General features: G+C 34.8%; 2 protein-coding genes across 4 annotated transcripts; both read left to right on the forward strand.

Annotated features, from left to right (window-relative positions):
- The first annotated feature begins 390 nt into the window (after positions 1 to 390).
- Positions 391 to 14,215, forward strand: LOC141668730 (serine/threonine-protein kinase EDR1). Its single transcript, XM_074475722.1, has 13 exons — positions 391 to 958; positions 1,625 to 2,047; positions 4,515 to 4,618; positions 5,752 to 6,878; positions 7,356 to 7,396; positions 8,150 to 8,218; positions 8,997 to 9,097; positions 10,412 to 10,490; positions 10,582 to 10,680; positions 12,273 to 12,341; positions 12,555 to 12,604; positions 13,521 to 13,697; positions 13,790 to 14,215. The coding sequence occupies exons 1-13, from the start codon at positions 548 to 550 to the stop codon at positions 13,923 to 13,925; spliced, it is 2,886 nt and encodes a 961-aa protein (XP_074331823.1). The 5' UTR covers positions 391 to 547; the 3' UTR covers positions 13,926 to 14,215.
- A 2,675-nt stretch (positions 14,216 to 16,890) lies between these two features.
- On the forward strand, positions 16,891 to 22,691 carry LOC141668731 (DEAD-box ATP-dependent RNA helicase 21). 3 transcript variants are annotated; one of them, XM_074475724.1, is made up of 3 exons: positions 16,891 to 19,154; positions 22,265 to 22,338; positions 22,433 to 22,691. In XM_074475724.1, exon 1 carries the CDS (start codon positions 17,004 to 17,006, stop codon positions 19,095 to 19,097), a length of 2,094 nt encoding a protein of 697 aa, XP_074331825.1. In that variant the 5' UTR covers positions 16,891 to 17,003; the 3' UTR covers positions 19,098 to 19,154; positions 22,265 to 22,338; positions 22,433 to 22,691. The 3 variants fall into 3 exon arrangements, with proteins under 3 accessions (XP_074331825.1, XP_074331824.1, XP_074331826.1); XM_074475723.1 differs by having other exon boundaries at positions 22,265 to 22,691; XM_074475725.1 differs by lacking the exon at positions 22,433 to 22,691 and having other exon boundaries at positions 19,871 to 22,321.
- Positions 22,692 to 23,507: the final 816 nt, after the last annotated feature.

Genomic DNA, 23,507 nt, shown 5'->3' on the forward strand with positions numbered 1-23,507 from the left:
TTATTTATAATATATATGTGTTATTTTCAGTCCTAATATTTGTTATAAAAATCGGCCGATTTTTCAAAAATCGCCGATAAAACGCTCAAAAATCGGTCAAAAATATTTGTCTAATTTGACCGATTTTCGATAAATCGCCGATTAATTATCCGATTTTTTAAAAATCGTCCGATAAATTGTAAATCGGTACCTCAACCGAATAGTTCCGATTTCCGAAATCTGTAACACTAGTCCTAATGCAGCAAACACGATCCTATCCAAAATATTGATTTTTTAAATTGTTTCCCTCATATTTATTAATAATATCATTATTTTTCAACTAAGATGAAAAATATTAAATATTTTTTCTTAAAATATCAAAAAAGGTGGACTCGAAAGAAAGAAGAAACAAGACTTTTTTGTTGGTCATCATCTCCGTCCAGAGATAAAAAGAGACGCGCGAGAGAGAGAGAATCTAGAGAGAGAAGAGAGGGGGCGAGAGAGAACACACACATACACACAGTGAAGAAACCAAATCAATCGTCTCCGCGAGCTAGAGCGTGAAGAGATGAAGAACATATTTAAAAAGCTACATATAGGCGGTGGTGGAAGCAATCACGATCCTACTAGTACTAATTCTAATACTAATCCTAATCCTAATCGATCGAATGATACTAGTATTGGTATTACTAGTACTCATCGATCGAATGAAACTAGTAATACTAGTATTAACAATAATAATACTAGTATTACTAGTACCGGAACGACTGGTGCTAGTCTTCCGTCCACAATTTCGAGTGTTTCCGATCATCATCATCATAATCAGGATTACTATACTTCGGAAGAGGAATATCAAGTTCAATTAGCCTTAGCGCTGAGTGTTTCCGGTCGGGATTCTCCTGATATTTCACAGATTCATGCTCCTACTAGTCAATTTATTCGCGATTCTCCTGCTGATTCCCTTTCTCGCCAGTATTGGGTGGGTTACTGCTGTTTTGCCTTTCGTTTTCGCGAATATATATGTATTTTGGGCGAATTATGTTTATGTTTACTGTATTTTAATGCTTTCCCTCTCATTTTGCAAATAATTTTGTATTTTAGAACTGTAGCTTCTGATATGTTCAATTTCTTAATTATGTTTAGGTTGCCTATGCCTTGTAAGACGTAACAATTATTGTCGTTGCCAACACAGCATGCTTTTTATTTTTCATTTTTCCGTTGCTCTCTCTCTCATTTTTGCGAATAATTCTGCATTTTAATACTGTAACTTTTGATATGTTCAATTTCTCAATTATGTTTAGGTTGCCCGTGTCTTGTAAGTCTAACATTAATTGTTGTTGCCAACACAACGTGCTTCATGTTGCCGTTGCTTTCCCTCTCATTTTCGCAAATAATGTTGTTATTTTAAAACTGTAACTTCTGCTATATTCAATTTATTAATCCTGAATGATCATTGATATCCTTGGAAGGCAGGGCCCTAGAAGGTGTCGGTGTACAATTAAATCTTACAAGATGTGTATTTCGTTCTTGTTCTGCTCTGTGTATAATAGATAGTGTGAATGGGTTGCCTATGTCTTATAAGTCATAAGATCAATTATCATTGCCATCATAACATGGTTATTATCTTTATTATTTTCTTGTGTAGGATTATGGTGTGCTTGACTATGAGGAGAAAGTGCTTGATGGTTTTTATGTTGTGTATGGACTTGACATAGATTCAACAAAACATAATAAGATGCCATCCCTCTCGGAACTTCAATCAGATACCGATAATTCTGTGTTTGAGGTAGTAGTTGTTAACCAAAAAGTGGACCCTGCTCTGGAAGAGTTGATGCAAGTAGCACGTTGTATTGCTTTAGACAGTACAGCTGCCGAGGTTAGCCTTTTAGTACATAGGATTGCTGAACTTGTTACTGAACAAATGGGTGGCCCAGTACGGGATGCCAATACTATTTTACAAAGATGGATTGAGAGTAGCACAAAGTTGAGAACATCACTTCACACCAGTGTGTTACCCGTAGGATCATTGAAGGTTGGCTTGTCACGTCATCGTGCTTTGCTTTTCAAGGTAAACTATTAAATTTAAATGTAAAGTGAAACCATTTGCAACATTGTTTTTTCATCCCAAATGGAGTTATAATTCATCTAAAGAATTTTCTTTAAATTATTTGTTTGGCATGAGTTTACACCCCTAAACTAGCAAAATATCTCAGAAAAGCTCTAACAAACCCGCATATGAAATACCACGTTTAAAGAAACAAGAATAAACCCTAATTTATCTCTAACAGCTCATATATTTTGCACAGAAGTCTTTTATTTCCTTATCTGATCACACCAATCTCCAACAGTCTTATAGATTTCTTTTCACACATGTTTGTCATTTTCATCTCTCTGACCTCTCTCCCTTTACCTCTTTATTCTATTCTTTCTGAAAGTGAATTCCCTTCAATTGTTAACCGAAGATGATGACGAGAGAGAATTTGAGGGCTTGAGATTGAGATAAATGATTCAAATGCGTTTTGATTGGTAAAAGTTATTCATATATTTTTTGAGACCATGGTAAATGTTATTCATTGATACTACTATAAGTGATATTTCTACTATGCAAGTCATTTTAATAATGTTTGAAACCAAGTCAAGTACTATTCCATTGTACATTTGAGCAATCATTTTTGGAGTTATATTAGCTTATGATAAACAATTAATTAACCAATTTAATTTTTTTTGGCAGTAAAGTGAGCATATTGCTTCAGTATTGGAAGATTGTGCATGTTTTGAATCTGCAAATTTTACAACAGTTATTACCATTAAAGTGTTAAGATTAAACTGACATTCTAGAAAGTAATTTTAGTGCGGGGGTTCTCTTTGCTCATGTGTTCTACGTGTGAATATTAGGTCCAAATTTTCATTTGCCCTTTTTTTACATGCACTATGTGAATTTATATAACTATCTTATATATGTTATGTCTTGCATAAATGTTGATATTAGGTTTTCTTATGGTAAGTAGAAAGGTTCTTATGTTATTAATTAAAAAAAGCAATGTCAAATTTTGTTACAAATTGCTTTTGCTAAAGCTACAAATTTTAGAAGCATACAAGGAGAGCAATTTGGCTGTAACGAAATGCTGCTTTCAGCCAGAAAATTAGAAATAACTCTTTTAGGATCTTGGATAGCAATGCCAAATGGGCACTAAGAAATCTAACGCAGCAAACTTTTATTAGTTTACACTAGAAGATTTGGTTCTTTTAATGTTTATTTCTTGAGTAATCGAATGGTATTGTGCACGCACGGCACGCCAAAGATCAATTTTCTTGCATCTTGTGTGCAGCTTGAGTAGAAGGCTAATGAGTTTAGTATTGGGTTATCTTACTTGCACCATCTAGATATAATTTGTTTCAATAAATTAAAGTTTTTTTTTGTGTATGTGGATCTCTGCTTGAGGTCATAATTTGTATTGTTTTTTTTTCCAGCACTAAAAGCATTGGCAATTTTTCATTCTCTATTTTCCCCAATATTAGAACGAGAAGTCATTGATTTCTTTAGTATTTTTGAGTGGAAGGATTTCCTATGTAAGGCTTGAAGCCGTGAACTGACCTAGCAATAAGTGAAGAACCAAGTATTTAACTAATTAACTTAACTATAGCGTAGTTAATACCCCTATTCTCTTGGTAGTAAGATAAAACAGAAGGATGTGTTTGGCTTAAGTGAAGTTTTTGGCTTATGCAATTTGGGTTGATGAAGTTGAAGGTTTTTAATGGCTAACAGATATGACTCAACAACCCTTATACGGGATAGCCAAGTAGTTCCAAGAAAGTTTGTAGGGCATATATTGTTTTCGCGGGTTTTACATAAATGCTATACTTGAACAAGAGGCTTAGTTATGTAGAATTAGCAGTTGCTCCCAGCATGAAGGCGTTTGCGCACAAAAATTCATTTATATACATTAGAAGGCATGATTTCCGTTCAAACACACATGTCTATATATTAGAAGGCACAATTCCTGGGATGAGTGCACGGTTTCCTGTGCCAACCATCATTTTGTCATTCATGTTTATGTATTAAATTTCTACATGTTATGGATGCATACGGAACAGCAAAGGATTCTTCGAAAATGCAATCAAAATAAACTTTTCGTAACAAAGGCACCCCTTTGTATTTCACACTTCACCCTCAATCGAAAATCTGAACTAATATTGGTGGATCACCATGACCCACTGAGGGAAAGCAATTAAAGGTTTCTGTATAAATTCTAGGAATTGCAGATTATAAGATTTTTTAAAATTCCCAAGTTCACGACTTTAATGATGTTTTACCCACTAGTACTAGCTCAAACCCCACTGAAATATTGATTTATTTACTCTCAGGTTGTCTTCTGAATTGAGATTTCTCGCAAGTTATGTCATCCCTCTAGTTAATTTAAATTATGACATTGTTTATAGTAATTGGTATATATCTGTATTGCACTATGCTGCACTCAATTTATGTATCACGTCTGCAAAGGATTTACCATAGATTTTATTTTTACAATTTACAGGTACTAGCTGATCATGTTGGGATAACCTGTAGACTTGTTAAGGGTAGTCATTACACTGGTGTTGAAGATGATGCTATCAACATTATAAAATTGGCAGATGAAAGGTATATCAATGATGCTCCATAGTGTTCGCATAAATGAGATTCTGATCCCAAGAGTTTTTTCTGTGTTTCTGTGGATTAATAGAACGGGGAACCACTTGATACTTCAACTTTCGTGTTCTTATTCTCACCCTATTATGTTTCTTATATTGGTTGACTTTATAATGTTAGCAAACAGATTAACTGATAGTACTTGTGACCCATGGTTGTCACGGCGGTAAGTCGACTTGACGGGGTCCGGGTAAGCGACTAGTCCATATTAATAATAGATTGTATAATTATAATATTTCTGTGTGTGTATATATATAACAATATAACATAATTATAACATATACTACGTGGTTGTAACAGTAAACAAACTGAACAAGCAAACAAAATCCAAATTTCATGAGTGTTATTTTACAAATTAAATGTTCTGGGACTTAGTTTAGTTCTCTCCCCCCTCTCCCCCAATGCGCGGTGTGTCATTTACACTACAGATCGGGTTTAAGTGTTTGACTTTGCGTTCTTTATTTTATTTTTATTGAAATTCGGAGTATTGGCCGGGTTTGAAGAGCAAGCCAACAGTCCTAGTCAGTCCAAGAAAAACGACTATTTGACTAGTTGAGCACTGTGACAACATGTTTGTCATTTGCTATCTCTCTCTTTCTATACATGTTTATTTAGATTCTGTAGAATGATCTCTCTCTCTCTCTCTCTCTCTCTCTCATAGCATAGTAATGAAACAACAGAACATATTTCAAGAAATAATTTCTTGTTGTTTTTTTGCTAAGTGTTGTTTTTTGATCTTTAACTGTCATTAGAATAGCATTTTTAAATTTCAATTCTATGCATCTGTTGGGCTAGTTTAGTGAATTAATATTTATTGCACAAGCAGACAGACCCCAAAGTTTTTCCTTGAGAACTAGTAAACGCAAACACTTCATCTACTCAAGTGTTGGTTAGCAGCTTCTTCTCACCTTCTTATCAAGGTTGTGTGAATATTTAGACTTACAGTTGTTTTACGGACTAACATGCATACGTAGAAACTTCCTGTAGATCAATATAACTGAGACCTTTTTTGTTCTTTACCAGGCAATATGTTTCTAAAAAATATTGGTTTTTTGCATCTAATTTTTTTTTGTTTGAACTAGCAGTGAGTTCTTAGTGGATCTTATGGGAGCCCCAGGGACGCTTATACCAATGGATATCTTTAGTAGTAAGGATACGTCTCTCAAGCCATACATTCCAAAGTTGAGCAAACTTTCCAATCTTCCGCCAACTAATGATTCTGAAGATGTTAGTTCTAGTTTAAGTGCTCAATATAAAATTAATAGTGAAAGTGTTGCTGGCAATAGTTTACCTGTTGGTGGAAAGCCAGGTTCTGAGAAAACAGATCTTGTTCCTTCAGCGTCAAGAGCAAATGGGGATGCTGAAGCAGGTACATCTGGATTTAAAAAGAAAGGCAGTAACAATAATCAGTTGGATCATATTCCATCGTTGGCAATTGGATCGTCTCTATACAAAGGTGGTCGCGGGCTTAATGCAGTTCCTGATGGCTCAAGAATGAATGTTAATGTAGTTCCATATACCCAAACAGGCAACGACGAAGCTAAAAATCTCTTTGCAGATCTGAACCCTTTCCAGATTAAAGGATCTGGGAAAATGTCCATGCAGAATAAACCTAATGAAAACAAGATTAATGACTTTCAAAGGGTAACAAATAATGTTGCTTTAGGTCGACCTCCGGTACCATTAAAATGGAAGAACACTTACGCTTACAATGATACCTCAAGAGAGAAGAGATATGGACCTGTGCCAGGTGCCTTTAGTAAAGAAAACCGTGAAGCTAATAGTTATGGAGTGCCATTTGCTTCAACTAGTTCTTCTGTAAATGAAAATTATACCGACAATTCTAGGGTAAATGATAATGTGGGTTCTACCCCAACTGGATATGCTGAAAAAGATTCCTCAACTGGCAGTTACATGCCCAGTCAACTGTCCAAAATAGAATTCGGAGGAGTGTCATCATACGAGGATCCAAGAAGTAGCGATACAGAACAGGATCAGTGGCGGAGTGATGATTTTGACACAGCGAAAGAGCGCTCCGAGATGGTCAATAGCCAGAGTGAGAATAGACCTGCGAAATACAATTCGAGTTCGAACAGCCCTGAAATTCCTAGTTCATCAGTTAATTTTGGTAGAACCAAGGTTGAGATAGATGATGTATGGGAGTGTGAAATTCCATGGGAAGATCTGGTACTTGGTGACAGGATTGGATTAGGTAGGACAGTTTGTCTATATTTACAGTTGTTTTTACGTTAATTATATCTGAATTTCTGAAGTCAATATTCTCAGAGTTTGTGGTGCAGGTTGCGAATATATATTTAGATGCATTAGTGCACCCTCAAAGAGTCTCTACTGCTCTGTCAGAAGTCAGAATTACTTTACCAAACCTATCATATGCCTAACACTCCAGATTCACAGTTTTGATACAAATTAGTAATGCTTTTTATAGTCCATTTTTCTAAAACTAATTTTCTATTGTATTTTTTCTGGTATAAGAAATTATGACCCCTTTCAGAAGTACTTGAATCTTGAGCTGTATGTTATCCAATCTATCATAGTTGATGTGACCTAATATTGTATAGAAGTAGAAGTACTGTAATTGCTATTTGGGAGGTCTTCCGCTGTCTACTCGTTAATATGTATTGACTCTGATTAAATGCTTGTTAATATATTTATGGCACATCACATGCAGGTTCATATGGAGAAGTGTACCATGCAGATTGGAAAGGCGTTGTGAGTGCTCCTTTATTCCACAGAATCCAATTCTTGTTTAGAATAAGCGCATATTGATATGATTTCCTAAAAAAGATTGTCATGCATAACTGTTACTTTACATTTTCCTAACTAGTGGGTTGCACACATTGACGCTGCAGCAAAAATTAGTAAATTACTCTCGTACTAAACAAACTTGTACCATTGGAAACTCCTATAGATGAAAAGTTATTCACATTCAACAATTTGTTTTCCTTGTGAATCAGCAATCATGCATCTTAAGCACAGAAATATACTACTAAACTCTTGCCTAAATTTTATTTGAAATTTGGTCACGCGTCTTGACGTTTCTACAAATTTTTTTAGTCAAATATGGGTCCAGGATTAGACATTAATTTTTTTGTATAAAATTCACGAACTGGAAGCATTTGTAAAATTTAATGCACTAAGAATCTTTTTAGGCTCATGCAGCATGTTTTTCATATTTTCTTCTTTTCTCCTTATATGTATTCTGCACAATGAAGTAAATCAGAGTTCAGTAATTGTAATACATATTAAAAAGCATATCTTTGTTCTCTCAGCGACAATGTAAGTTCTTGTGTAATTTTATTCACCTTCTTATCTAGTTCTTTAGGTTGTTTTGGGCATGAAAACTAGTGCTTTTAGCTTGTTTTTTAAAGCGTTGATTGTCTCAGCTATTAAAACTCACAACTGTATCATAGCTACTTTTAAATGGAAGTCTAATATTCAAACTGCGGATTGTGGGTTGTGCAGGAAGTTGCTGTGAAGAAGTTCCTTGACCAGGATTTTTCTGGCGCTGCTTTGGCCGAGTTTAAGAGAGAAGTAAGCATTTAAATACACGCACACACACACGTAAATAAATATATTTACCTTTAAAAGGATGGAGAAAATAGGCTAAATTACTAGGAAAAAAAATCAGATGCTAGTTTGCCTATAGAACCCCTAGTGTTTATTGAGTTGCATCTCGAGAACCCTTAGTATGGCCATTGTAGCTCTAGCTTGTTTAATTTGGATTCATACACGTCGATAATGTTCCGTTGTAGGCTTGTAGCTGTAGTAAATGAAGGTTTATTATTCCACTACCTTACCTAAAATATTTTTAGTAATCCCCATGTATATAGTAGAGTTAAACATTTTCATAAATGCGATTGATTCTGTCCCTTAATAATAAAATAAATAAATACAAATTAATGTTTTTATTAATTGCTCCAAATCAGGGGGTAATATTGTCCTTGAAACACTCTTATCCTATCTTTATAATTTACTTGATTATTTTGTTCCGCCAAAATTAGCACTAGAAGTACAAAGGTTCTGAAAAAACAGTGTACTCAGACATGTATGAACTCTGGTATGAGTAATAGTATGACATGAATTAAGAAACAGAGCAGGAGACTACAGCAGGATTAGGAAGACTGTTTCAGAAATACATATATAATTAGAGGAAGTAATTTTACATTAGGGTAATGGTAGACTTGCTGTCAATGATGTTACTAGTATCCTTTGATCATTTACTTTTGTTGTGGGCATCACAACGAAGATTGGGGAATTTTCTAAGCAAAGCACAAGAACTGAAAATGTACAAAATGGTTTTATATTTCAGGTTCGCATAATGCGTGGATTAAGACATCCAAATGTTGTTCTTTTTATGGGTGCTGTGACTCGCCCACCCAATCTGTCCATCATCACCGAGTATCTCCCCAGGTATAATGTCCTCTTTCCTTGATATGCTAGTGGTTTTTATTTAGGTAAGTTTCCTTAAATGATATTAAACGAGTTGTATACATTATACCTATCACACGTAAAGCGAGTTGTATACATTATGATATGTAGTTTTTATTGGTTACTGATATGCAGCTTATCATGGACCATTGTACTATTGTAGCTATATTTTTACTGTTATTTGCTGGTCTTTTATTGGAGTATATGTTATGTTCATTCAGCTTTGTGGGAATCCCACATGCATCTTTCTACTTTTGCATTGCTAAATTAGCAGGTGGTTCTTTTCTCCTCTGAAATCTTTCGTTATATAAATGGAATACAGGAAGAAGGAAGAGAACGGAGAAAAATGACAAATTAGTATTAAAGACAAAATTAGTAGGAGCGTTTAATTGATACTTCTTTTAAGAGTAATAAAAACTTCACCCTTGTAAAATGATTCAGGGTTTCTATCCTTGATTTTATCCTTGTCTAGTTTGAACTCTCTTTTTTTTCTGGTCCACCACCTCATGGTATTTTTTTTTTGCTTTAACCTTTTATTTGAGACAACTCTCTTCATTGGCGTGTCGACCTCTCCAAGTTGTCTCGAACATAACAATTGTAGAAACTATTACGTAGTGTTAAGGTAGAGATTGATTTTTAATTAAGTTGGGCTGCTTAGATTACTTGGTTGCTGGTAAATTTATTATGAATTGTCGTATAAATATAAAGAGTTGCTCCAACTTCACTTGAAATCCTCCTCGTCGGTTAGAAGAATATGAGATGCCATTTGTTCGCTCTTGTTGGACGAAATATTTAGGCATAGTTTTCTGGTTTTGACAGAAATTTGGGAGTAAGATGGCCGGATATTGGGGTTTAAATACTTAGTACGGGTGGGAGATATTGAAAAAGATTAATAAACGTCAATTGAAGAGGGGGGTTAAACCTATCTTTACATTTATTGAAACATCAACCGATCTGAAGTATGTTGTCACTCCAGATACTGATAAGACTAAACAATTCATCATAATCAGCTATATCAAGTAATGATGTTCCAATTGTGCCTATAGGCCCAACAGTTAGGTCGTTTAATAAAACTAATATAAGGGAACCTCTGATTCTGATAATGATCCACAACCATGTATAAATTAGGTAGGAAAGAATTTTAGAAATCTTAATATAAGCTACCAAGTACAGTAGTATATCTTTCTCCTTCCTAAATAATAATTCGAAGTCACTGCATCACCTATCAAGCTAATTAATTAGATTGTTGTCTATTTTATCATATTTTCATGTTTTACATCTGTTTTTGGTTTGTAGAGGAAGCTTATATCGACTTATTCATCGGCCTCATTCTCAAATCGACGAGAAGAGAAGAATCAAAATGGCTCTTGATGTGGTTAGAAGCTCTAGATTCTGAAAAAGTACTTTTATTTACAATTTATGCTAATTTACTACTTGTCTAAATCACTCAATGCACTATTATGCAGGCAAAAGGTATGCATTGCCTGCATGCCAGCAGACCAACTATTGTTCACCGTGACCTGAAGTCGCCAAATTTGCTGGTTGATAAGAACTGGAATGTTAAGGTACTTTTTTAATTTTCATCTGCTGTCTTTCCTCCCCTGTCTTCCTCTCTTGTGCATTCCTATAAATTCTTTAGACGGTTGACTTATGTGGTCTTAACGGGTCTTAGCGGGTCCAGCTCATAAGAAAAGAAATACGAGGAAAGAATTCAAGAGGTGACAAAATAGGCTTTGCACTTGAATTTCTTATGCCTTAGAATTTTAATGTACATTTATCTTTTCCCATGTGAGTGGGAACACCTTGAATTGAGGTGCAACACCCTCATAGAGGCTTTACAAGACCCACAATGGGTAACCAAACTCATTACGTATTGAAACCAGTACAAATAGTGTTGACCAGCAAGAATTGGCACCCCTCAATGAGTGTACTAAAGCAACAAGCTCGCACTAGTTAAAAGTCTGCATAACCCGGGATAAAGAACCGATGCCCATCAAGGGATTGATTCATTCCAACACATTGCTGGGAAAGAAAGAGTTGAATTCTTATCCTCTACCTAGTTAACCTATGTAGGAACAGTGCATACACCCATACTGGTGGTGCTGGAAGACACCAGTCACATACCTATTCAAAATTATGAAAGTTTTAAATTTACTTTATTTCTTTGCCCCCTCTTCCCAAATGTCATATTGTCACTCAGAATCCCGCTACCTTAGATTTCATAATCCAAATTTATGCAAGAATGGATAATTGAGTGACTGGATAGTGTTTATATATTGACCATTAAAAAGTGCAATTAAGACAATGTTCAATTACTGCCATGTCATCTTAGTGAGTATACCAAACTACTTTTTTATCACTCTTTATGAAATAAACTAAATAACGATGTAATGATTCTACTAGACTTAAACCTGCTTAGTCTCAAGCTTATAGCGCTTATTTAAAATCAGTCAAATTTTACTATAGATAAATTCCTTGTATGACTATCAATCTACAAAGTAGGGATTCTTTACTTGTGTGAAGAACCGCATAGGGGATACACGCGTGCAGTGAGAGGTGTCACCGGGGTGCGCCACTTGGAGTATCTACGTATTTTAGGCAAAGGGATTCATGGGGGTGCGGGAGGGGTAGAAAAAGTAATTTCAGTCCAATTAAAACAAACAAAATGAAAATAGGATTCTCTCTTGGAATAAATGTATGTCTATTTTTCAGATTTATATGTTATAGTATTATGGATTGATGATTTGATGTATGTGTTAATATGACTAAGTAATTAGTTTAATTTGAATGCCACTCTTGGTTTTGATAATTATGTATATATATGTGTGTGGGGGGGGGGGTTATAATCTATAATATTTTTTTGATTGCTCTATCCCTTCGCACCCGAATCCCCATTTTTTTGAATTTTCCGAATTGTTATACCCTCGTACCTCGCACCCCCACATCATCTTAGCTTTCAATCATCTGTGACTGAATTGTGGTTACTCATTGGCATCTTTGATGAAAACGGTTATAGTTTGAGCTGAAGGATAATCCTAACTTGAAGATAAAAATATGATTAAGTAAATCGTAGAAGATAGTAATTTGATATGCAAGTACAACGTATTCTTTTTTTTTTTATGATTGCATATATGCAAATAATAAATGTTTATTGCAGGTCGGCGATTTTGGTTTATCACGTTTAAAGCATAACACATTTTTGTCGTCAAAATCAACTGCTGGAACGGTGAGACAATTTAAATTATATCTAAATTGTTATTTCTCATTGCTGAAAAGCAGTTTCATATCCTTTGTGGACAAATCTCCTCTTTCTGGGATCGGAGGGATAAATTTAAGAAATTATTTTGCCCGAGTTCAGTCACATTTTAAAGCTCAATATCATTTATTGGGAATTTAGAATTAAAGCTTCTTTCTAATCCAACTCTTTTCTGTAACTTAGCCTGAGTGGATGGCACCTGAAGTTCTCCGCAATGAAAACTCAAATGAGAAGTAAGTAATGAATCCGAGAACTGCTGTTTTTCTTTTAAGATTATATTAATGTAGGATTGTCAATTACCAGTCATGTTGTCTTGTAATTCCAGCCAATTGCATAAAGTGCATCGAGCTAGTAAATATGATAACCTTGAAGTAAATTTTTTGCCTGTCCAGAATAATTAAAAATGTAGGAAGTTATGGGGCTTGCAGATGCTCACAACCTTTTTTTAGCTGTATAGTTTTCACCAAGTTGTTGCATGGGAAATGCACAAGATAGAATAGTAGTAAAAGATGATATATGAATTATGTGGGCGAGGATTAAACAGACCGGGGGGGGGATGTTCTGATTTATGTCTAGAATGAGAGAGAACTGAAAAAGGAAATAGTACAAGTTTAAAGGAGATAAAGGAAAGAGAGAGGAAGACCAAGTCTTAATTGAAGTTTTCACATATAAATGTTTGGCTCTGTTTAGTGTTTTCTATCGGACAAGTTTGGTCTTGTACAGGTCCGTGAATAATCTTAGTAGGAAAGTTCTCTGGTTAAGAATTCTATTTTAATAAACTTGAAGAAGTACATAAGAAATTTTGTGAAAGAACATTGAAGGTGACCTCTGTATGTCTTTATTGTCCAAATATTTATATTAGTATGTATGATGTTTAATTCCAAAGCATTACAACGCCTATATATGCTCCGTTTATGGTATTTATTTTAGTCTTTTAAAAAAATGGTTGTTATATTTTCATCGAGTACACATACAAGACGAATTGTGGTTGCAAACTTCCTCTAAAATATAAATAAATATATATGTTCCTTTATTGAACATTTGCCTCGTCTAGGCTAGTTGCAGCTTCGCAACATATAACAGCAAGCTGCATATTTTAACTTAAGAATTTGGATAATCAAATTGTATTTGTTCTTAATGGATGTACAGGTGTGATGTTTATAGTTTCGGTGTAATACTATGGGAGCTTGCAACTCTAAGATTGCCTTGGAGCGGAATGAATCCAATGCAAGTCGTTGGTGCAGTAGGTTTCCAAAATCGTCGCCTGGACATCCCCAATAATCTTGATCCGCTAGTCGCAAGGATAATATGGGAATGTTGGCAGACGTATGTTATCAATTAATTGTCTTTTTCCCGTGTTGCAGTATTAGAAGAACTCTTTTGTTTTGGCTAAGTTGGTTGTTCTCTACTAAATGCAGCGATCCAAACTTGCGACCTTCATTTGCACAGCTCGCAGTTGCTCTAAAGCCACTGCAGCGGCTGGCTGTGCCTTCACATGGTGGCCAGGAGAACTCAGTTCTGCCGCAAGAGATCCAGGTGGATTCCATGCCTTAAAACATGTTTTCCTTGATCTGAATACCCGGATGTGTAGGTATCGGTATATGGACTCCAGAAGCAATTAGCAAATATTGAAAACAGATAGAACGTATATTATAGAAAAATTAGGCATGCGTGTGGCAGCAGCGATGCTGAGATGTATTGGAATGAATGTTGTACAGTGGATCTCCAGTGTCCATGAAAGGTTGAAGTGGACAATTTTTGTTGTATATAATATCGCATCTTTGCACAAATGTTGCTACTTGTTGTATATGTTCATAAACTGATGTGATGCTTAGTATTTTGAAGTTTTTTTCCATTCTATATATCATCATCATTCTTCCACATTAATGCGGAACTTAGTGGAATAATTGTGTTAGTTTCCATTGGTTGACAGATGATGTTTTAGTGTGAATATTGGAAATTTTGCTCTGTGTACAGTGTTACTTGAAAAAGATTTAGGTTAGATTAGAAGCTTGTTAGAGCAAGTTTAATGGAGTGCTATCTTTGGTGCTATTGTTATATTATAGTATCAAATGCAAAAAAACTCAACTCCAAAGGGGTGTCATACTTAAATGCAAATATGCATATATGCATCCTTGGTTCTATATTTAAAACTAAAGATGCATATATGCATCCTTGCCACATCCTCTATTAATACAAATGGAGGGGAAAAATTAAATAATTATCGTCTTAAACCAAAGATGCATATATGCATCCTTGCCACATCCTCTATTAATACAAATGGAGGGGAAAAGCTAAATAATTATTGTCTTGTTCATCTTAAAGTATCAAAACAATATTAAATTAAGTAAAAGTTAAAAAAATTTATGAAAATTTGAAACTACTTATACAACTAGCATTAGAGAGCAAGTTTTATTTTAGAACCAAAATACACTTTTTGATACTATATTATAGCAATAGCTATAACTATAACTATTTTGCATTTAGTATTGGACTTACTCTTAGACTGCTAGTTTGATTTCAGAATGAGAAATAACATTGATTTAAGATGTTTCATGTATGGTTGAATTTTATATAATTTATTTAATCTATGAAATAATATAGTAATCTTAAAAATAAATGAACAAGAGCTAGGCGACAACCCTGTATAATACAGAGCAAGTGCAGCGCGAGCCCGACTATCTCATGTGGCGGAGAGAGGGAAGCAGTCAGGCCTTGCACATGCATTGGAGTGAAATTAGAAAGTTGGTCAAGACGGGCCTACTTGGACTTGGCCAACTCTTGTCTGTTGATTGTTTTTTTATTTTTTAATTATATTTTATTTTTCCTCTATTATAAACATGGCTATGCATACAGAACGTTAATATTAACATTATAAACCTGAAAAGAATTTGGCAGAGGACTTTGTATTGGAATAATATGACCAACTTTTTTTGTTAAGCCCGCTGTTGCTTATGTGACACACAAAATACAGATTTTGGCGGAGGACTTGGGTTTATGCACTGCACATGCTATAAGAGATTGTGTTGTGCTGTGACATTTTTAAGGTCTCGTTTGTTTTAATCCTAACTTGAAATTTCTTGGATACAGACAGTTTATTTCTCATAAATATAATAAATAATTATGTTTAGGATATTATTAAAAAAATCAACTTGAATAACACTCTTTATACATGTTCCTTAAGGAAAAAGACAAACGGAGGAAGAAGATGATTAAAAATGAAATAAGAAAATAAATAAATTTTAGTTCTCTCTTTTTCTCTTAGTGACGCCTTTCTCTTAAATACCATAACCGGCGGGGGGTTTACCGGTTTATCCGGTAAAAAATTCCAAATTCTTTTATTTATTTTGTTTGATTTGTTCTTTCAATAATCTTCCTCTTATGTAAAGAATTTCTATCATTTTGTTTAGGTTTGGTTTATTTTTCTGGATGTACATTATCAGTACTTTGAGTTGGGTTTTTTTCCGATTCAAATGGGGCTTATTGGAGTCGAGAATTTAGTGCCGATCTTCTGATTCTGATTGTTAGATCTAATTTTTTTTTATTTTTTATTTATTTCCGTTTTTTTATTTCGATTTTTGGCTTGTATTTTCAGGTTATTTTCTCTTCTCGGTGAGAGGTTTGTTTTTCGCTTCTTGATTGTAAGTGGGGGTCTTGATTCAGTGATGAAAACTTGTATGAAATCGTTCTGGTCAATAACTCAAACAATAGCTCATCGGGACATAATAAGAGGGTACTAGTCATTTAACGTGAATGAATGAAGTGGGTACTTGTATTTATATATACATCATCTTTAAAATATTGCTTAACTGTCTTTTTATGAGAACAACCGATTACAATTTATTATTTGTTCGATTCGATCATATGTGCAGATGCCGTATGTTTTTTAATTAGTGAATTAACATCTTTGTTCTTAAAAAAATGATTAAAAAATGAAGGATAATAAATATTTTATTCATAATAAATGAAATAAGAATTGATATGGAGTTCCTTTAAAATAAGGTTGAAGAGGAGTATCTCAAATTTTTAAGAGCTATCACACGCCCTAGCATAGCCTTTCCCGCATAATCTCTAAAAGACTATTAGTGATTTCTTATAAATATTATAAAAAGTTAGATTTAAGACATTATCAACAACATTGTTTCTATATGTTCTTTATTATTATAATATTAAATTCATAATGGAAAAGAGAGGATTAAAAATCGAAAGAAATGAATATTCTAATCATGAAAATAAGGTAAAAGAATAGTATGTTAAATTTTTATGAACAACTAACTAATCTTTTGGAGTGAAATTTATGCCAAATTTCATATTTTTAAACTTTAAGAGGTCACATACAATAACTAGTTTTTTAGAGTAAATTTTATATCAAATTTCTTATATTTTATTTTTAAGGATTCATTTAACTAGTATTTTAGAGATACTTTAAATATATTTTATCCGTTATTTAAAAAAATTATGTCCAAGGCCCAAAATCGAATCTAATAAACTATATAAGGGGATAAGGAGCTCACTGTTTTAACCTTTGTTTTTAATCGACAAAAATCTACAAACCCTAGTTTTTTCCCCAAATCTCTTTATCTAATTAATTATCTCTACAACAACCCAATCACAGCAGCTCATAGTTTTGTAATGGCGAATCTGAATGTTGACGATGAGTTGAAAAACGCCAAGAAGCCTGTGTTTCTCACTAAAGCTCAACGCGAGCAGTTAGCTCTTCAACGCCGTCAAGACCAAGTCGCCGAGCAGAAGCGTCAATTGCCTCCTCCACCTCAGCCACAACACTCTGAGAGAGATCATAGTCACTCTTCTCGACACCGTTATGAGAGAGATCGGGAGAGAGATCGAGATCGGGAGAGAGATCGAGATAGGGAGAGAGATAGAGATAGGGAGAGAGATAGGGAGAGAGATAGGCAGAGAGATAGACAGAGAGATGATGAGCATAAGGAGAGAGAGAGATTGAGAGAGGCGAAGTTAGCGGAGAGAGAGAAGGAGAAGGAGTTGGAAGCGATTAAGGAGCAGTATTTAGGATCGAAGAAGCCGAAGAAGAGAGTGATTAAGCCGAGTGAGAAGTTTAGGTTTTCGTTTGATTGGGAGAATACGGAGGATACGTCGAGAGATATGAATGCGTTGTATCAGAATCCGCATGAGGCGAGGTTGTTGTTTGGGAGAGGGTTTAGGGCTGGGATGGATAGACGAGAGCAGAAGAAGCTTGCGGCGAAGAATGAGAAGGAGTTGAGAGATGAGATTAGGAAGAAGGATGGCGTGGAGGAGAATCCGGTTGAGATTGAGGCGCAGAGGTTGAAGGATCAGGCTGCGGAGTTGTATGATACGTTTGATATGAGAGTTGATAGGCATTGGTCGGATAAGTTGCTTGAGGAAATGACGGAGAGAGATTGGAGGATTTTTAGAGAGGATTTTAATATTTCGTATAAGGGATCGAGGATTCCCAGACCTATGAGGAGTTGGACGGAGAGTAAGTTGAGTTCGGAATTGTTGAAGGCGGTAGATAGAGCGGGGTATAAGACACCTTCACCTATTCAGATGGCTGCGATTCCTCTTGGTTTGCAACAACGGGATGTTATTGGTGTTGCGGAGACAGGGTCTGGGAAGACTGCTGCTTTTGTGCTTCCTATGCTTACTTATATAACTAGGTTGCCTCCAATTACGGAAGAGAATGAGGCTGAGGGTCCTTATGCAGTTGTGATGGCGCCTACTCGAGAACTTGCTCAGCAGATTGAAGACGAGACTGTTAAGTTTGCTCATTATTTGGGGATTAAAGTTGTTTCGATTGTCGGTGGTCAGTCTATCGAGGAACAAGGGTTTAAGATTAGGCAAGGTTGTGAGGTTGTGATTGCGACTCCTGGACGTCTTATTGATTGTTTGGAGAGGCGATATGCTGTTTTGAATCAGTGTAATTATGTTGTTCTTGATGAAGCAGATCGAATGATTGATATGGGTTTTGAACCACAAGTTGTAGGGGTTTTAGATGCAATGCCTTCCAGTAATTTTAAGCCGGAAAATGAGGAGGAGGAGCTTGATGATAAAAAGATTTACCGTACAACTTACATGTTTAGTGCTACCATGCCTCCTGCTGTTGAGCGCCTTGCTAGGAAGTACTTGAGGAATCCTGTCGTCGTTACTATTGGAACTGCAGGAAAGGCAACTGACCTCATTACTCAGCATGTTATTATGGTAAAGGAATCAGAGAAAATGTATAGGTTGCAGAAACTTCTTGATGATCTCGGTGAGAAGACTGCCATTGTCTTTATAAACACTAAGAAGGCTGCTGATTCCCTTTCCAAGGGTTTGGATAAGGCCGGATATCGGGTTACAACTTTACATGGTGGCAAGTCGCAGGACCAGAGGGAAATTAGCTTAGATGGTTTTAGGGGCAAGAGATTTAATGTTTTAGTGGCCACTGATGTAGCAGGAAGAGGTATTGATATACCTGATGTGGCACATGTGATTAATTACGACATGCCTGGTAATATTGAAATGTATACACATCGTATTGGACGAACTGGTCGAGCTGGGAAGACGGGTATAGCCACAACATTCTTGACTTTGCATGACACCGAAGTTTTTTATGACCTCAAGCAGATGCTTATTCAGAGTAACAGTCCTGTGCCACCAGAGTTGTCTAGACACGAGGCTTCCAAATTCAAGCCTGGTTCTGTTCCCGACAGACCACCTAGGCGCAATGACACGGTTTTTGCTCATTGAGACGGCGCTATACTATGTGTCAGGATGTCAGAAGCTCAAGAATTTCTGTTGCAACAGGCAAGTACCTTTTAAATGAAGTTCGGGTATCTTGATGTACTAAAATCGTAACTGACTATGATACTATTGTTTTGATTAAAGTTATTGCTTTTGTGCTTTCACTTTCTGTTAAAGCTGATATTTTTACAATTTATTGTAAGAACTGGATGTTTCCTTAGATTGATAAATGTCTTATGCTTTTCTATATCTTTCATGTTGTTGCGTAGTTTGCCACATGTCAGAGTAATTATGATGCGGGACAAGGTGTTATTAAATTATTATGTGTCTGTTTTCAATCATTATTTAGAGATAAAATTGAGTGTAATTGTAATTCTTATGTAGGGAGTAGGGTAAGTATATTGGATTTGTAGATTAGGATGTTCTGGGTTAAGGTTTCTTGTTTCTTTTTTGACAAATATGGCTTATAACCTTACAAATGAGTTTCTGTTCTCATAAATTCTCGGGGTGAGCGAGGATCGAACCCAGTACCTGGGGACGACAGAGGATAAACTCTTAACCAATTGAGCTATCCAACCGTGCTCGGTTTCTTGTTTCTTATTAATATTATATTTACTGGACCGTCATTTCCTAAGGTAAGATTAAATTCTTTTATTTTATCACATCTCTAGATAATTAAATTTGATAAAGACAACAATAACGCTGAACAACTGTAATTTTGGGGAGCTTTTTATAATATTTTTTTGCTAAATGGCTTTATATAATCCTTATCAAGCCAGCTGGTGAGAATTCTGTTTCAAGGCCATCAGGGTATGCCATGGTACGTGGAGAAAAACATCAGGTTTGATCCTGAAATTACAAATTGGCATAATAAATATTTTTCATCTTTCCCAGGTCTTTAGGACGAACCTTTGGGATAAACCTCATGTTTTTCTGATTTGTGTTTGCTAATAATGAGTTTACGACAACTAAAAGAAGTTTGAGAAAACGTTAAAGTACAGCTCTGTTAGATTTGATGGTGTTTTGATTCTTATTTTGTAGATTAATCATCCAATTTTTGGATTAGAAAATTAGAATCTCAATATAGCAACAAATTGTGATGTGATGGGAGGCTTTGAGACCTTATGATATAATGTGGCACAAGCAGTGTTGTTAGTTCTGACTCGATAGGTTTAACATATGTGGTAAAGAAAGATCCTTCTCAATATGCGGAGATCGAGATCTGTAATAAAGGTCCTAGGAAAGCTATCCCGTAGTAAATAAGACTAAGGTCTTAGGAAACAAATTATAAATTATCATACATTATGATCTGGATTCAAGGCCATCAGGGTATGCCATGGTACGTGGAGAAAAACATCAGGTTTGATCCCAAATTACAAATTGGCATAATAAATATTTTTCATCTTTCCCAGGTCTTTAGGATGAACCCTTGGGATAAACCTCATGTTTTTCTGATTTGTGTTTGCAAAAATGAGTTTACGACAACTAAAAGAAGTTTGAGAAAACGTTAAAGTACAGCTCTGTTAGATTTAATAGTGTTTTCATTCTTATTTTGTAGATTAATTATCCAATTTTTGGATTAGAAAATTAGAATCTCATTATAGCAACAAACTGTGATGTGATTGGGAGGCTTTGAGACCTTATGAGTTATGATATAATGTGGCACAAGCAATGTTGTTAGTTCTGACTCGATAGGTTTAACATATGTGGTAAAGAAAGATCCTTCTCAATATGCGGAGATCGAGATCTGTAATAAAGGTCCTAGGAAAGCTATCCCGTAGTAAATAAGACTAAGGTCTTAGGAAACAAATTATAAATTATCATACATTATGATCTGGATTCAAGGCCATCAGGGTATGCCATGGTACGTGGAGAAAAACATCAGGTTTGATCCCAAAATTACAAATTGGCATAATAAATATTTTTCATCTTTCCCAGGTCTTTAGGATGAACCCTTGGGATAAACCTCATGTTTTTCTGATTTGTGTTTGCAAAAATGAGTTTAAACGTTAAAGTACAGCTCTGTTAGATTTGATAGTGTTTTCATTCTTGTTTTGTAGATTAATTATCCAATTTTTGGATTAGAAAATTAGAATCTCATTATAGCAACAAACTGTGATGTGATTGGGAGGCTTTGAGACCTTATGATATAATGTGGGGATCTTTCAATATGCGGAGATCGAGATCTGTAATAAAGGTCCTAGGAAAGCTATTCCGTAGTAAATAAGACTAAGGTCTTAGGAAACAAATTATAAATTATCATACATTATGATCTGAATTTTGGGCTAAAATTTAAAACCAATAGATAGTTTTTTAGCCAAAAGAATTCATGGTCCTCATAATCCAAGGTTGTCACAACAATCTAACAGTTACATCCAGTGTTGTTAAAGGCGCGCCGAGGCGCACGAGGCGCAGCGAGGCACACTATTAGCGCATAGTTATTACCGAGGCGCAGCACCTTCAATGATGCGCGCGCCTAGACCCCTGAGGCGCAACGAGGCGCAAAAAACATTAAAAATAGTCAAAAACAGCCCTAAAACCCATACTTTTTTAAGCCTATAGTGTTTAGAAATTCATGTTATGAATAATAACAAAAGTGAAGATATATCCTTACATAGACATGAATATTCTACTTCTTTTCTACTTAGTAAAGCAGTGTGTGTATTATGTATATATATAGTTTAAATAAATAAATAAATAAATATATATATATATATATTGGGTGGGTATACAAATATATATATATATAGTGTATATTCTTACAGCTGTAGTGTTATACATACTAATATATCATGTATTTACTTGTTCTTTTGTGTTTCCGGCTACATACTAATATATATGTATGAATTTACACCGTAAAAGGAGCAATGTCTACCGAAAATACCGAAAAAAGTGATAGTAAAAAAATTAATCCAACATGGAAGTTCCTATAAGTGTCATATACCTATTTGTGGTGTTTTTGCATAATTCTATAATATATAATTTGTTTTCTAAATAAATTCTTTTCACTTCGATAAGGCGCGCGCCTCGCCTCGCGCCTCATCGCCTAGGCTCCAAGGGACCCTAGCGCCTCGGTTCGCATCTCGCCTTTAATAACATTGGTTACAACGTAGACCTCTGAAATGTTTGAAGTTTTTCTTTGGTAATTTTACCTAATGCTGATTATATTGCAGGCCATCTCTGTAAGTTATGATCTGATGTTTACCTCTCGGTGTTGAGCTTATGTGCTGTGCAATCATTCCCTCCTGTATGTTTCTCTAGTGTTCTGTTGGACAACAAAACTGGATTGTCCAGTTTCTTCTCTCAATTAGATTAGGGAACTTGGGTATACGTCGATGCAGGCTACCTGTCCCAAATGCTAATGCAGAATGCAGTCAATGACGGGTTTTTTCAGACACAGGCCTGGCTAAAAACGATGATGAACAGTCTACTAGAGAAAGAGGCAAATAAATTTCTGTACTCTAGTGTACTCTACATAGATCTTAACAAATTGAGGTATTCTATATTTCTGTGATGTATTGATTGGCAGCCATCAACATCTTTACTCACGCAGTTAAAAAACGTAGGGGATGTGGTTCTTTTATGGTCCAATCCTCCTGAGCCCTGATTGTTTCTTTTTGAGGCCCAACTGGAACCAGTAATAAGTGCATTGTTAAAGAAGCAATGGGCCTGTTTGGTCAGGGCTTATAAGTTACTTATTGACTTATACCTAATGTATAAGGCGGATTTTCAGCTTGATGAGTTGAATGTTAGTAATGATTGATGAGTTGAATGTTAGTAATGATGTACTTTTTCTCAACTTATTTTAATTTTTTGCGTTTTTATTAACTTTAATTTTAAAAAATATATTTTTAAATGTTAATCTAATCTAAAATTCAAGAAATAATATGATTATATTCAAAAATTATTTATTTTGATTTATTAAATTAAAAAAAAATCTGACTTATAAGTGAAATTATCCAAGCATTCATATAAATTATAAGTATTTATTTACTTATCACTTATAAGCTACTTATTTATTTTAAATCATAAGTTATTTATTTTAAGATTTCCCAAACGGGCACAATATAACCTTCTGTTTATTGAAAAATTTCATATTTACATATATTTTGAAAAATAAAATAAAACATAAGTTACCTATTTTTTGAAAAGTAGATGTTATAGGTATTTTTGGTGGAAATAATAAATTATTTTCAGAAACAAGAAAAGTCAAACGGCACTAGCAATTATTTTGCTTATTTTATATAAATGAGGTGAATTTCACGTATATTAATATTAATGAATTATTATGGCAACTAATATAGGAAATTCAAAATCAGCTTCTCTGGTAGTACGATTCTGCTGTCAAAAGCTTTAAGTAATTATTAAACAATTCCTAAAATAAATTAATAGTCACATAAGTAAGGAAAATGCCCG

The sequence above is a fragment of the Apium graveolens genome, chromosome 6 (assembly GCF_009905375.1).
Source record: "Apium graveolens cultivar Ventura chromosome 6, ASM990537v1, whole genome shotgun sequence".
In the NCBI taxonomy this organism is placed as follows: domain Eukaryota; kingdom Viridiplantae; phylum Streptophyta; class Magnoliopsida; order Apiales; family Apiaceae; genus Apium; species Apium graveolens.